Below are 16,164 nucleotides of genomic sequence, written 5' to 3' on the forward strand. Positions count from 1 at the left end.
TTTTTTCAATATTAGTGACTTCGGTTCATTGTTGTAAAAGATGAAATGTTCAACTCAAACTTTGCAAAATACAATTAACCAAATGCAAACCAAAAGCTTTTTCTATCAATAAGAGAAACCAGCTAAAATCATACACGAAAACAAAGCAAGTGAGAGTCATTAATATGTACCTTAAACACGTTTTACAAAGACTCATCGCCATTAATCTTCTCTTCTTTTTTTTGCTAAGCACCACCATTAATCATTCGCTTCCAGTATTTGATTTGCTCGTGCAATTACGACTAGTATTCTTAATGTAATTCCAAATTGAGACTATTCAGCTCATCTTCTTAAATCAGAAACCACCCGAAAATTTTGGGAAATTGCAAATAGTATATACATGTACGAGTTATCATATTTACTGTTTTTTATCATCAACCTGGAAGTAACATTAAACGTTAGCGCTCCAAAATATAACTACTAATCTGAAAATTTTGTTTATACAAAATCAAACCTGAATTGTGGTGCAAATACATCATGGTTTTGTTCACTAGAGGAAGTTCCGCCACTTCTTTTCGAGCTCCTAACAACTTTTGGCTGCAATCAAAAGGTTGTCCTTTAAGAATTTCGGTGAACAAGCATGAAAATCAAGTAATCTAGACTTAGTGTGAAAATCATGAATTTCGGTTAGTACATTCAATTTCAATTTTAAACAAACATTAGCTTGAGACATTGTTTAATGAAAGTTTCATCTAAATAACCCATTATCCCAACATCAATCAAACCATTCAAGTTATAAATCAAAATACAATTGCATAAATATTAACCAATAAAGAAAAAATTTCATCTGAACATATATATAAAACAACCCAAATTATTTCCACAAACCATCTTATCATCATTTTATATCATTCAAATAATCATAATACTTTCTATATTCTTTTAAAATATATATTTATATTCATAATACATTTTTACTCAAATAACCTCGTTAATTTTCAATAACCTACATGGAACAAGGATATTTAAAAACAACCCACTAATTGTCCAAATAACCCAAAGCCCTGTTCCATATGTGTTATTTGAATTTAATCTTAAATAACTCATTATCCATCGTTAATCATATCATTCAAATCATATCTAAAATAACAAAATACGTTCTTTTTCTATTTTCAACAAGTTACATCGCACAAAGTTATTTTGAAATAACCTATTAGTTATCCAAATAACTCAAAAAAATCACTCAAGTTCAAATAAGGCCTTAATGATTTATGCCATGACCCCACTTCTTCTATGGAGGAGGCTAGCACCACCCCAACTCCCACCACCCTAACTTAAATGAGGGTGTTCTTCGTGAGAATCGAACTGAGACTTTTGATCTCTTAGACAATACTTTTTTCACTTGAATTAGTGAGTTACTAACTGTACTTTATTCTCTAAGCATTCACAAACAATGAAGAAAACAAGGAGAAAGATTCACCTGGTGTATGGAAGAGGACAAAAGATTATGATATAATCGGCTGAAGCGCAAGTGAAAGTGCTCGTCTTGTCATCATAAGCATAGCTATAAGCGCGCGGGCAAGCGTACTTAAAGAACAATGAATATTCCGACGGTCTACAAGTATCTGGCGTCGCATAAGCGTCACTACAACAAAACTGTGGGTCATGAAAGGCTTCGCAAGCACTCTTACAAGCCACACTTCCCGAACCATTCTCGCGAGCTACCTTTAGTGCAGCTGGACATGCTCCGTTTAGATCTATTAAACAACCGGTGGAGGCACATCCGCCACTCGTACCTGTCAGAAATGTTGTCTGGATAATTACACAATACAATGATACAAATCACTAATCTGAGGCATGTGCTTGAGCATAGTTAGTTCTCTTCAAACAGTTTGAAGGATAAATAATCATGTGTTATTTTTATTCTATAATACCCACTATGATAAGATATTATAGGGGGTGGATATATTAGAGTTAGGATATGAATGAAATGAATGTGTCTACCCCATCCCCTTCCCCTCACCGGCTTCTAAAAGTGTAAACTCTAATCTATATTCTTATTTTCATTCATTCTTAATGGAAGTAAACAACCGGTGGAGGTGCATCCGCCCATTCGTACCTGTTAGAAATCTTGTCTAGATAATTACACAAAAAATGTATGCACACTACACTAAGACAAAGACAAACAAAGAAGAACACAGACAGAGATAAATAGTGGGGCTGATTCACCCAGTTGAACCTTCAGCTATGATCAAAGGGTTGCAGAGATTACTTTGCTACAAAATCAAGTGAACCAAATTGTGATATGAGGTGTTGATCACAATTCTCTTCAAACAGTTTCAGGGATAAACCCATTCTCATTCATTCTTAACAGCAACAAATGCATTATTTGATTTGCTTCACAAAAATTAGGGCTTTGTTGTTTGAGTTAAGTCATGCTCAGGCCAATTTGTTCAAGAGTCCATGTGAAAAGGGTTTTTGAACCTACATTCTTTCATCTATTCTATTTCTATTTCTCATTCTTGGAAGTAGATAACATTAAAAGAGAAAAAAAAAGTAATCTAGATTGTTTAAGTCCAGTACCTCCCCTGGGAACGATGAGCATAGGAATGTTATACCCATCAACGAGACTAACATCATAGAAGTCAAGGCCTTGGTCTCCATTCAGTGTGAATTCAGCGAGGGTGGCAGGAGGAATAGCACCGGCTCCTTCACATTGAATCTTACCGGAGGCACAATCTGCGGTGGCACAAGAGAATTTACCGGTGGAATCTCGAGAACAGTGAGTTCGACCCCAGAGTCGACCTGACCAGGAAGGGGGAACAGAAAGGGTTCGAGATTTGCCACTCTTGAGAGTAAATCCAGTTGGGTTTAACGGAGTTCGATTGGCGCCGGTCAATATTCCGGGCCAAACTGTATACCGACACTTGTTGACTAACCTGAATTTAGTCGAATCGATCTCTGGAATGAAAAGGGTAGGTTGAAATGATTGTTATTATATGAATCGATGAATCTTGGAAAAGGGTTTGTATTTACCTGAGATTTGAGAGAGAAGAAGAACGAGAAAGGACGCGACGGCGAGAAGGTTATGCATTTCAGAGTTGAGGCATCTGCATCTGCAACTGTTCAGTGAAGAAGAAGAAGAAAGCTGATGGATTTGTGGAGAAGAAGGTGCGAATTTCTTCTTCTTCTCTCTAGTTCTTCGTTCGTTCGCCTTCACGCCCACTTTCCTTTTCTACTTTTTGGCTTTCTTTTTTCATTTCCATAATTACACGCCTTCTTTCTCTCTTTTCTAATTATGATACTATTTGAGCTGAATTTTAAATATAAATTGACTAAACTATTTGAAAAATATAACATTAATGTATTGTCTTCTATTAAAATATATAGTTAAACTTAATTATATTTAATGAATTGTCTTTTATTAAAATAATTTTGACAACTTTTCATTGTGATATAATTTTTAATGTGTTGTCTTTCTAACTTAAGTGGTTAGTAGGAGTGTTAGTAAATCATTAAATGTGGTGGTTGAGTGCTATGTAATTAATGTAGTGCAATGGAAATACTAAACCTGTGACATAAAGATACTAACAAAAAGCAAACAAGAGAAAACAAGAAAACAAACAAACAAAGATGTTCTTCTCTATAACTTTTAGTTGTTTTGGTGTTTTTAAATTTATTTAATACATATTACTAATAATGATTATTATTGTATTTTTATAGATGAAAAATTAAAAGGAGACAATTACTCTAATTATGGTAATTATAATCTTTTCCAAACACAATATGTTGTTGGTCATAGTCAAACTAATGAAACAAGAATTGATTTCTCGTCAAGTTTTCATGAGTTACAACAAATTCAGATGGAAAAATTATTAATGATGGAGTGACAAGATCTAACAAACAAATATGTTCTTCTCTATAACTTTTAGTTGTTTTGGTGTTTTTAAATTTATTTAATATATATTACTAATAATGATTATTATTGTATTTTTGTAGATGAAAAATTAAAAGGAGACAATTACTCTAATTATGTTGATTATAATCTTTTCCAAACCCAATATGTTGTTGGTCCTAGTCAAACTAATGAAACAAGAATTGATTTCTCGTCAAGTTTTCATGAGTTACAACAAATTTAGATGGAAAAATTATTAACGATGGAGTGACAAGATCTAATGCACTTTACAATTTAAGTAAAACTGATGGATTTAATTTAAACCCGGAGATGGAAAGTGATGAAAGTAATAGTGATTACAAGTAATTTATTAGTATTTATCAATTATTTATTAAATGCTAAAGGAAATATTTATTACACTATGTAAATGATAATTAAAATATAAATATATATATATATATTAAAATATAAATAATTAAATTTATTAAAAAAATAACAATTTAAATTATATATCAAAATATAAATAATCAAATTTATAAAAATAATAATTTAAAATATATATCAAAATATAAATAATTTAGTTTATATAAATAATAATTTAATATATATATATATATAATGAATTTAAAAAAAAAAAACAAAAAAAAACTGAGTTTGAATAGTAAACTAGGTTAGTTTAGGAATGAATGAAGAAACTAAGTTAGTTTGGGAAGTTGAACGCCAAACAATGTTAGTTTGGGAAACCATCCCTCCATTTCCATTCGTTGGCATGTCCATTGGTCTTGTTTGATTCCATTTCGTTTGGCATAGTTAACCATGCTCTTAACCTAGATAGGGAGAGCGACGCTGAAGCCAACGACTCCCCAGCGACTCATACCTGACAACTACGTGAAAAAAATAAGTCACGATAGGAAAAAATTATCATGTAAAATTTAGAGAGAAAAATTTATAAATATAAAAAGTTAGAGAGAGAAAGTAATGTCTGAGACCATTTTATTTCGAACATGGGAACATGACCGGAAATATTCTGTCCCGATATAACAATGTTCAGGAGCATTCTGTCCTGAACATAGCCATGTTCGAGACCATTCTGTCACAACCATGACTTTATCTCTCTAACTTTTTACATAATGATTTGTTTTCCTACCGTGACTTATTTTTTTTCAGAAATTTGACTAAATGGCCTTAAAGATGGAGGTATTTAAGTTTTTGACCCCTAATAATAAAAAGTGTTGGTGACACCTTATAATATTTTGGACAATTATACCATTTCGCGAGACGCAACTCTAAGTGCGTCTCACAACCGGAACCTTATAAAATCCTATTTTTTTCATTTGTTGCTTCATTTTCTCTCTCTTCTCGGTCTTCTCCGCTCTAAACCCTAATGGCGGAGAAGACTATCTCTTCTTTTCATCGGCGAAGAACACAACGAAGAACACCATTCCACTATATTCAACGGCGAAGAGCGGCGAAGAACTTTCAACGGCGAACTGTGAAGCTCCAACGGTGAAAGATAAAATTTCCACTATTTTCGTTTATAGATCCATGTTTTGTGTTTATTTTGTTTATAGATGATTGTTTGTGTTTATTTCGTTTATAGAACGGCATCGATTCGTTGATTCGCCTTGATTCAATGAATGCAGGTGTTGATGGTCGTCACGCGGTTGTGTCACGCGGTTGCGTCACGCCATTTATACTCACAGAGAGGTTTTGTTAGGATCTAGGTCGCGGCTGGAGGACCAGGGTTGAGCCGGTTAGCGCGTCTCACTCAAAGGGTGGTGATTAATCCAGTTAGAGATTAACACCGGGGTTTCAATACTACACAAACTGTCACAAACCTTGAACCAGGTTCAAGTGCGGAAGAGGTTTGTTTCAAGTTGAAGCAGCACACTTACAGGATAGGCAGAACCGATTTTTAGTAAGACAGGTTTGGAAGTTGATGGGTCGGTTTTTGTAACTTGGTGATTCGGTTTAGGTAGGGTAGAGTCGGTTAAAGCGGTATAGGTAGGTTAGTACATGTCGGTTAGAATGTAGAACCAGCAGAAAGTAAATAACAAGACATATTTTAATGGATGTTCGGAGATAAAACTCTTACGTCACCCCTTCCTCTCGAAACCGCGAGAAGGATATTCACTAAGGAATACAAATACAATCCGATCGAGACTTATTTCCTGCTCGATAACACCCGTACAATTTACACCGAAATTGTAAATACACACTTTAACTTTAGCACTTAGGCCTTTTCTAGAGAGAGAACACAATCTTATCACTTGTAAATTAATTGCTCACTGTGTCAATTGTGTTCCGCATTTACTCCTCTTTAGCTGCTCCTTTTATAGGAGAAATATGCCAACGGTCATATTTCACTTCCTTGAATTTGATTGGCTGAGCAGAGGTTCAGTGATTCAGACCTGACGGTCAACTTTTCAGACCTGGCGGTCAACCTCACAGAGTTGGCAGTCTGTTCTTCCAGTGTATAGGACAAACCGACTGGGTTTGTCTTTTACTCAATGTGGTAACTGTTGGTTAGACAGTTGTCTGTACTTGGAAGATTGCCTTTCTGATTTATCCTGAAGTGGAAAGATCTTGTAGGACTGTCTTCTGCAGCCTACAGACTTTCCTCAGACTTGTATGAATATGGAAGTGTTCAGTCTGTTCATTTGATATCATTCTCAACAGATACCCGAAGTATCTTCTTATGCTGGTCGGTTATCTGTGTTAACCGGATGACTTCCGGTTATTCCTTTTGCTTATGGTCGGTTAATGACCGACTATCTGGTGTTTTCGGCCTTCAGCTTTGACCAATCCTGTCTTTCTTTGTGCGGTCATGTTTCTGGTCGGTTTGATAACTTGACCGATGGAGCTTCTTAACCTGGTTAAGTACTTTGACCGGTTGAATTCTTTACCTGTTCCGGATGACTTCAGGTTTTTCATAGCTTCAGGTTAACTAGATGACTTCAGTTTTTTCATAGCTTCAGGTTAACCGGATGACTTCAGGTTTTTCACAGCTTCAGGTTAACCGGATGACTTCAGGTTTTTCATAGCTTCAGGTTAACCGGATGACGTCAGGTTTTTCATAGTTTCAGGTTAACCGGATGACTTTAGGTTTTTCATAGCTTCTTCTGGCCGGTTTTATATTCAACCGGTTAGATTTCTTGACCGTTCTTTCGGTTTACAACTCAACCAGTCCTGAACTTGAACCTGTCCGGATTTCTGCACATAGGTTGAACCTGTCCGGATTTCTACACACAGGTTGAACCTGTCCGGATTTTGAACTTCTTGACCGAACTCCGGTATACATTGTCGAGTCGATCTTGCCTATAGGTAAATTTCGGATTTTGCTCAGCTTCCCTGAAATAGCAAAACTTTAAATATTATTTGTTGTCGGTGAGATTTGATCCCTGGTCACATGTGTGACAGGCATGGGTGTTTACCACTATGCTACAACACCTTCTTGTTATATTTAAACCAATTAATATACTTGATATGACTTAACGGTTTATTTTCTAACAATTTCTCTTTTTTGATTATTTAGAATAAATATTCAAAACTTGTAATCGTTGGCCGGTTTAAAATTAACTTACTTAATTTTTCTAACAATTTCTCCCTTTTTGATTATTTAGAATAAATATTCAAAACCATGCAAGAAGTAAGAAGTAGGCCGGTTTAAAAATCTTATGTTTGTTTGGCCGTTTTTTTTTTGGAAAAACGGTTTGGTTTAAGGAGAACATTATTTGAAGAAGAATTTTGTATGAAAATTTTTGTAATCTAACAATTCTAAAATATTTCTAAGGGAAGAAAACTTAAACTTGAGAAGTGGCTTTGTGAGGATGTTAGCCACTTCATGCTTGTTCCCTTCATGTGATGTGTCTGTCAGCAGCCGGCTGTCCGAATGCAATGTTGTCTTTTCCAAGCCTTTGTCTTGATTTACCTACATTCATAGACAATAGAAAATCTGGTTCCCATTTTTCTTTGGGTCCGCGGTTGATTAGTCCATTGGGTATCCAAACTTTAATAAATCGGATAGCTTTCCCGGTTATGGTTCTAATTTTTTTTCCTGTGCAAGACTTAACATCTTTCTGCTGTCCTAAGAGTGCCTTATTTGGGGATGGTCTTTGGTTTATTCTATGCGGTTGAGAATTGGCTTGCCTACTTTTGAACCGGTTGACTTTCCTTTTCTCAGGGTGAAGCCATTTCTCAGAATCAGTTGGACCTACATAGGTTAGTTGTTCTGCCGTATAATATGCGGTCAATTCCTCTTCAGCGGTTAAGGAACTTCTAATGAAACTTATAAGAGGAAGGTCATCCTTTGTAAACCTTACTTTGTCTATAGGTTTTTGGTTTTTGGATCTATCATTTTTGTACCCTAGACCAAACATGCAAAAAGGGTGTCTTTTATAACTACACATCTTCTTTACCATGTCACTAGATCTCTTATATGCGGACATTTTATACTAGAGTCGGGCATTTTCTTCCTCGGTCAGTTCTCGAGCTGGTTCATTAGGTTGTTTGGTCTTGAGTGATGGTTCAGGTGCTAACTCGGTTTCTAAGGTAGGGGTTTCATCAGGTTCTATGATCTCTGGTTTGGTTAGAACGGGTATTTCTGGTTTTGTCAGAGTCGGTACTATAAGGCCGGCTCTAAAGTTGGGTTGCTTAGGTAATAAGGTTAGTAGGTTCCTATACTCTGCTACCATATCATTCAATGCATTATATAACTCATCTTTAATAAATTCTTCACAGGGAGAGTCAAATACATGTTCCTCATTTGCCATGAGGCATGTGAGTTCATCATCACTTTCACTGTGAGCCCATAAGTTACCTCCATCATCGGCTATCAGTGCTTTCTGAACCTCACTTCCTTCACCGGTTTGTTGATAGCTATTTCAGTTATTCTGATTATCCGGTTTCCGGTCATCCCTCCTCGGTTTTCTGTATTCCCACTTGTTTTCTTTGGTTCTTTCATTCCCCTCATGAATTTGAATAACCGTTTCCCATGTTTCCTTTGCGGTTTTGCAGTCTCTGATCTTGCAGTACGTGTTTCTGTCCACACCGTTGGAGATCCGGTTTCTGGCATGGTTATCTAGGTTATTTCTTCTCCTGTCTTCAGCTGTCCAGTCCTTTCTGTCATTGTCAATGATTATCGGTCCTTCGGCTATGATGAACTGCATTTCGTCATCCATGGTGATTAAGTGTAGATGCATGCGTGCCTTCTAGTTGGCAAAGTCGTCACCTTCTAGCATTGATGGCCTATTGAAAGACATGCTTGATTGAGTATTGAAACTAACTGCTCTGATACCAATTGTTAGGATCTAGGTTGCGGTTGGAGGACCAGGGTTGAGCCGGTTAACGCGTCTCACTCAAAGGGTGGTGATTAATCCGGTTAGAGATTAACACCGGGGTTTCAATACTACACAAACTGTCACAAACCCTTGAACCAGGTTCAAGCGCGGAAGAGGTTTGTTTCAGGTTGAAGCAGCACACTTACAGGATAGGCAGAACCAGTTTTTAGTAAGACAGGTTTGGAAGTTGATGGGTCGGTTTTTGTAACTTGGTGATTCGGTTTAGGTAGGGTAGAGTCGGTTAGAGCGGTATAGGTAGGTTAGTACAGGTTGGTTAGAATGTAGAACTAGCAGAAAGTAAATAACAAGACAAATTTTTATGGATGTTCGGAGATAAAACTCCTACGTCACCCCTTCCTCTCGAAACCGCAAGAAGGATATTCACTAAGGAATACAAATACAATCCGATCAAGACCTATTTCCTGCTCGATAACACCCGTACAATTTACACCGAAATTGTAAATACACACTTCAACTTTAGCACTTAGGCCTTTTCTAAAGAGAGAACACAATCTTATCACTTGTAAATTAATTGCTCACTGTGTCACTTGTGTTCCGCATTTACTCCTCTTTAGCTGCTCCTTTTATAGGTGAAATATGCCAACGGTCATATTTCACTTCCTTGAATTTGATTGGCTGAGCAGAGGTTCAGTGATTCAGACCTAGCGGTCAACTTTTCAGACCTGACGGTCAACCTCACAGAGTTGGCAGTCTGTTCTTCCAGTGTATAGGACAAACCGGCTGGGTTTGTCTTTTACTCAATGTGGTAACTGTTGGTTAGACAGTTGTCTGTACTTGGAAGATTGCCTTTCTGATTTATCCTGAAGTGGAAAGATCTTGTAGGACTGTCTTCTGCAGCCTACAGACTTTCCTCAGACTTGTATGAATATGGAAGTGTTCAGTCTGTTCATTTGATATCATTCTCAACAGATACCCGAAGTATCTTCTTATGCTGGTCGGTTATCTGTGTTAACCGGATGACTTCCGGTTATTCCTTTTGCTTATGGTCGGTTAATGACCGACTATCTGGTGTTTTCGGCCTTCAGCTTTGACCAATCCTGTCTTTCTTTGTGCGGTCATGTTTCTGGTCGGTTTGATAACTTGACCGGTGGAGCTTCTTAACCCGGTTGAGTACTTTGACCGGTTGAATTCTTTAACTGTTTCGGATGACTTCAGGTTTTTCATAGCTTTAGGTTAACCGGATGACTTCAGGTTTTTCATAGCTTCAGGTTAACCGGATGACTTCAGGTTTTTCACAGCTTCAGGTTAACCGAATGACTTCAGGTTTTTCATAGCTTCAGGTTAATCGGATGACTTCAGGTTTTTCATAGCTTCAGGTTAACCGAATGACTTCAGGTTTTTCATAGCTTCTTCTGGCCGGTTTTATATTCAACCGGTTAGATTTCTTGACCGTTCTTTCGGTTTACAACTCAACCGGTCCTGAACTTGAACCTGTCCGGATTTCTGCACATAGGTTGAACCTGTCGGGATTTCTACACACAGGTTGAACCTGTCCAGATTTTGAACTTCTTGACCGAACCGGTTGACCGAACGCTTTGACCGAACTCCGGTATACATTGTCGAGCCGATCTTGCCTATAGGTAAATTTCGAATTTTGCTCAGCTTCCCTGAAATAGCAAAACTTTAAATATTATTTGCTGTCGGTGAGATTTGATCCCTAGTCACATGCGTGACAGGCATGGGTGTTTACCACTATGCTACAACACCTTCTTGTTATATTTAAACCAATTAATATACTTGATATGACTTAACAGTTTATTTTCTAATAGGTTTCCAACGAGGAGATTAAGATGGAGGACAAGATTGAGGCTGCAATGAAGGAAGAAGGAGTGGAGATTAAGTATTGTTGGGGAAGAACATTGTTTCATGTGGATGATTTACCCTTTAAGCTCGAAGAAATGCCAACCAACTATGGAGGATTCAAGGAGAAAGTGAAAGGGTTGAAGATTAGGGAAACGATTGCTGCTTTGGATTAGTTAAAGAGTTTTCCTTCTCGTGGAGATGTTGAGCCTGGAGAAGTTCCATCATTGGTTGATCTTGGTCTTAACCCAATTTCAACCATGAGCCAGCAGGTATGAACAAGAAGTGAGTAGAACTATTAACACCTTTTGTTTTTATGTGTCTTTTTTAACTCTTACCTTTTGATTGTTGTGTATAATAGAATGGAGAAGGAGCTGCCAATGGTTCTCTAAATGTATGAGTTGATGTGGAAGGACTTCTTTAGGTAAGTAAGAAGTAACTTAACATTGTCATTATTAGAAAAAAATATCTCTAAGCTAAATGAAGCAACAAATTATGCTATAATTTGGATCATTATCTAGAAAATGGTTTGTATAGAAAATGAAGCATCAAAACTTGCAATATAAGGTTCAGAAAATATCTTATACCAAATGGAAAAAGAATCACTTTAAGTATTAATTGTGACAAAATACTTAAATATCTAAATAGGATCAACAAAACATGTTGGAGGAGGATCAACTAATATTGTTGATGTGTTTGTTTGAACAGATTCATAACAAAGAAGTATAGTTGTGGAAAACAAGTGAGTGGTGCACCAGTTGTGACTGCATGCACTGCAACAGTTTGAAGACTCGGAAAATAGCAAATTTCCCTCCATGGAAGAAGAGTAAGTTTGGTTGTTTTGTAGTTGGTGCAAAAACAATTAAAAGGAACATTTTATTCACTGCGAACATTTTGGCGCTCAAGAAGAGCCTTGCTGGTTTATTAATGAATAAGCAACCCTTGGAGCTTTTGTTATTAAAAGAATTTGTTACCATCCATTTCTTTGTAAACCAATCACATAGTTAAATATTTCCTTTCATATCCTCTTCAAACTCTTAATTTGAGAGACTTTAATTAGGAATCAAACTTATTAAGCAATGCATATAATAACTTATCTTAAAATACCCCTGTTACAAGGGAATGTTTTATTATCAATAAAATTGGTTTTACATAACAAATTCCTAAACATTAATAATAGATATGCATCCAATGTGATGTGTCGAAGTACCATAACAGATATGCATCCAACAAAAGTCAAGAAGAAAATGAGCAATGAGAAGCTGAGCCCTCCAACATTTTCTATCCTCCATGGTTCTTTGAATACAATGAAGTTGTATAGTGTATTAATAAGCCATGGCACTCCAATCCCCACATAAATATTCACCGAATTGCTTGCAAGAAACATCCTCTGCTGGAACCCAGTCTTTTGGCCTCTCAGATCTTTCCCTGAACAATGGAAATTAGAGAAGTTCAATCCACAATGACATTTACCAAAAATGTAATTAAACATACATAAACCAAAAGTAGAGGTATGACCATACATAGGTAGAGATATATATGGCAAACACTTATCTTGAGCATAAACGTGCAACAATAGTAAACTATATTGTACTACCGTCAAGAGTGCCTCCCATATATTGTAACCGCATTCACGAGACGCACCCGAAATCCGCCGCAACAGAGACATTTACTCAATCAATCCATAAACCCTAAACCTAATAAACAATGCGTTCAAAGAAAGAAATTAACAAGTGAAGGACAAAGGAAACATACCAGTAGCAGCGGACATCATGGTTGCCTGCCTTCGCTGAGATTCCGACGTCCTTCGTTGTGATTCCAACGTTGTCGGGGGTCCGCCTTCTTTTTCGAGAGAAGGAAGAGAAGGGGACGTGAAGAGAGAGAACATGAAAGAAAGAAATAAGAAGAATTGAATTTTTTTTAATTATATAGCAAGGGCATTGTGGACTTTTCACAATGCACCCAATTACGTTACACAATTGGAGGTTGCGTGACGCAATAAGGGCATTTTCGTCCAAAAAATTATAAAGTGTTACCGACGCTTTTTATTATAAAGGGGGTCAAAAAGTCAAATACCCCATCATTAAGGCCATTTAATCAAATTTCCACTAGAAATATTAGTGAATCATTACCCCCAACATCCCTCCCTCTCTTGTTATTATATATATATATTTCAAATTTCCAATATAAACAAACACTATTAGTTTTTTTTTTAATAATTTTTCTTGTAAGCTTTAATTTAATCAATCTAAATAAATAATTTAAGTCGACGTTGGTTTATTATCTTTTTATGTTTTAATTTATCTAATTAATTTAAACAAATCCAAATTTTGAAAAAGGAGATGAGATAGAAAGAAAAAACTTGGTGGTGCTCATTCTTGATTTTATTCACGTTTAACCTCTCACGAGGGAATCATTGGTATACTCGAATCTTGACGGCGACTCGTTGAGTTGAGTCTTTTCCATAACAGATGGTTGAACTTAACTTTTTACTCCAGCTAGGGTTTGAAAACATTGCATCTTGGGATGTCTTAACACGCTGCTTTTTAGAAGAAAGACACATCTCGAGACAAATGTCTAATAACCAATCTTTGAGAACGAAACATCCTTGGGGTAGACGATGTCTGAAACAAACACTTATTTGAAGAAAGATGCATGCATCTCAGGGGAAATGTTTGACAAATGATCTTCGGGAACGAAGCATCTGTGGGCATGTGATGTCTAAAATGAACACTTGGAAGAAATAAGTATCTTAAGAGAGATCTTTGACAACTTATCTTTAGGAACGACGCATCTTCATGTGGACAATGTTTGAAACGAACACTTGAAAAAAAGCATCGATCTTAAGAGAGATTTTTGACAAACGATCTTTGGAAACGAAGCATCCTTGGGTGTATGATGTTTGAAACAAACACTTAGAAGAAAGAAGCATCTCAAGAGATATGTCTGACCACTGATCTATGTGAACGATACATCTTCGAATGGGATGTCTTAAACAAACACTTTGAATAAAGACGCATCTTAGGGAAGATGTCTATCGATCGATCTTCATGAACAAAACATCCTTTGGTGTGTGATCATTGCAATTAATGTGTTGGGAATTTTGAAATGAAGATTACTTTTATACTGTAATCTAGCAATATGAGATGGGTAAATGTACAGGTTATCCAAGTCTAAAACAGAAGATCAAACACAGAACAAAACAACACCAGATTTACGTGGAAAACCCTCTCAACCTGGAGGGTAAAAAACCACGGGGCCAACCAGCAAATTTCACTATAAGCAAGAAACAGATACAAATGTTCTTCTCAACTTTAAACCCAAAGTTGAGGCATACAAACAGAGAAAACCAGATTCATCCAGACTTAAGCTAGTCTAGATATAAGATAACAAGAGATTGAAACCTGAAGGTGAAAATGTAAGAGATCCACTGCCTCCTTCTCTTCTTCTTCCTCTGTTTCTTCTTCTCTGTTTCTTCTCTTCTTTTCAGAATAGCTTCTCTCTTTAGAAGTGATAGAATGAGCAGCATTCTTAGGGTTTTGATTGTTTTATTAGATGCCTAATTGGGATGGACCCAAAGGCCCAACAATCTCCCCCTCCAGCCCTCGGAGAGAGGTACACCGATCTTCAAGTCATCACTTGGTATTCATGTCGACAAGCCGACAACAGAGCTCGAGCTTGTCTTTTGGAACAATCTTCGTAAACATGTCTGACGGGTTCTTATCCGTGTGGATTTTCTTCAACTTCATCTGCTGGTTTTCTATTACATCTCTTAACCAATGAAACCTCACATCAATATGCTTAGTTCTGGAATGATATGTAGCATTCTTGCTCAAATCTATGGCACTCTGGCTATCACAGAAAACAATTGCATCTTCTTGTTGCATACCAAGCTCTAGGAGAAATCTAATCATCCACAATAACTCCTTACCAGCTTCAGTTGCTGCAATGTATTCTGCTTCTGTTGTTGATAAATCCACACATTTCTGCAATTTGGATTGCCATGACACGGCTCCCCCTGCAAAAGTAAACACATAACCCGAAGTGGATTTTCTGTGATCTAGATCTCCAGCCATATCAGCATCAGTGTAACCTTCTAGCACATGTTCACCATTTCCAAAACTCAAACACAAATTGGAAGTGCCTCTTAGATATCTAAGAATCCATTTCACTGCTTCCCAATGTTGTTTTCCTGGATTAGAAAGGAATCTGCTTACCACACCGACTGCATAAGCTATATCTGGCCTAGTGCAAACCATTGCATACATCAAACTCCCTACAGCTGAGGAGTATGACACACTTGACATTTCATCCTTTTTTTTCTGTTGATGGACACAACTTCTTGCTCAATTTCAAATGGCTAGGAAGTGGACAACTTACTTTCTTTGCTCCTTGCATGTTGAATCTTTCAAGCACCCTTTCAATGTACTTCTCTTGTGACAACCAAAGTCTCTTAGCCTTTCTGTCACGAGTAATCTTCATGCCCAATATCTGGTGTGCTTGACCCATGTCTTTCATTTCAAATGTCTTGGACATCTCTTTCTTCAACATAGCTATAAATAGAGCATCATGTCCTGCAATCAACATATCATCAACATAAAGTAAAAGGATTATAAATTTTCCATTAGGAAATCTTTTGAAGAAAACACATGGATCTGCCTTGGTTTTTTGGTACCCATGACTCATCATAAAGGAGTCAAATTTCTTGTACCACTGTCTCGGGGCTTGTTTCAAACCATATAGACTCTTCTTCAATTTGCAAACCATGTTCTCTTTTTCTTTCACTTCAAATCTCTCTGGTTGCACCATATAGATCTCTTCTTCAAGGTTACCATGAAGGAATGCCGTTTTTACATCAAGTTGTTCAAGTTCAAGATCTAGGCCAGATACTAGACCTAACACTGCACGAATGGAAGTCATCTTTACCACTGGTGAGAAAATTTCCTCAAAGTCGATGCCCTGTTTCTGTCCAAAACCCTTGACAACCAGTCGGGCTTTGTACTTCATAAGTTCTCCATTTTCATCTCTCTTTAGCTTGAACACCCATTTATTTCTCAAGGCCTTTCTGCCCTTAGGAAGCTCCACAAGCTCATATGTGTCATTTTCTTGCAATGACTTCATCTCGTCTTT

At 36.8% G+C, this 16,164-nt stretch overlaps 1 protein-coding gene across 1 annotated transcript; it reads right to left on the reverse strand.

Moving 5' to 3' along the window:
- Positions 1-88: 88 nt before the first annotated feature.
- LOC124932537 (thaumatin-like protein 1b) lies at positions 89-3,230 on the reverse strand. The gene is made up of 5 exons (XM_047473187.1): positions 3,016-3,230; positions 2,563-2,940; positions 1,460-1,775; positions 494-576; positions 89-418 (listed from the first exon to the last, which is right to left on the reverse strand). Exons 1-5 carry the CDS (start codon positions 3,071-3,073, stop codon positions 414-416), a joined length of 840 nt encoding a protein of 279 aa, XP_047329143.1. The 5' UTR covers positions 3,074-3,230; the 3' UTR covers positions 89-413.
- Positions 3,231-16,164: the final 12,934 nt, after the last annotated feature.

The sequence above is a fragment of the Impatiens glandulifera genome, chromosome 3, assembly GCF_907164915.1.
Source record: "Impatiens glandulifera chromosome 3, dImpGla2.1, whole genome shotgun sequence".
NCBI classification, from domain to species: domain Eukaryota; kingdom Viridiplantae; phylum Streptophyta; class Magnoliopsida; order Ericales; family Balsaminaceae; genus Impatiens; species Impatiens glandulifera.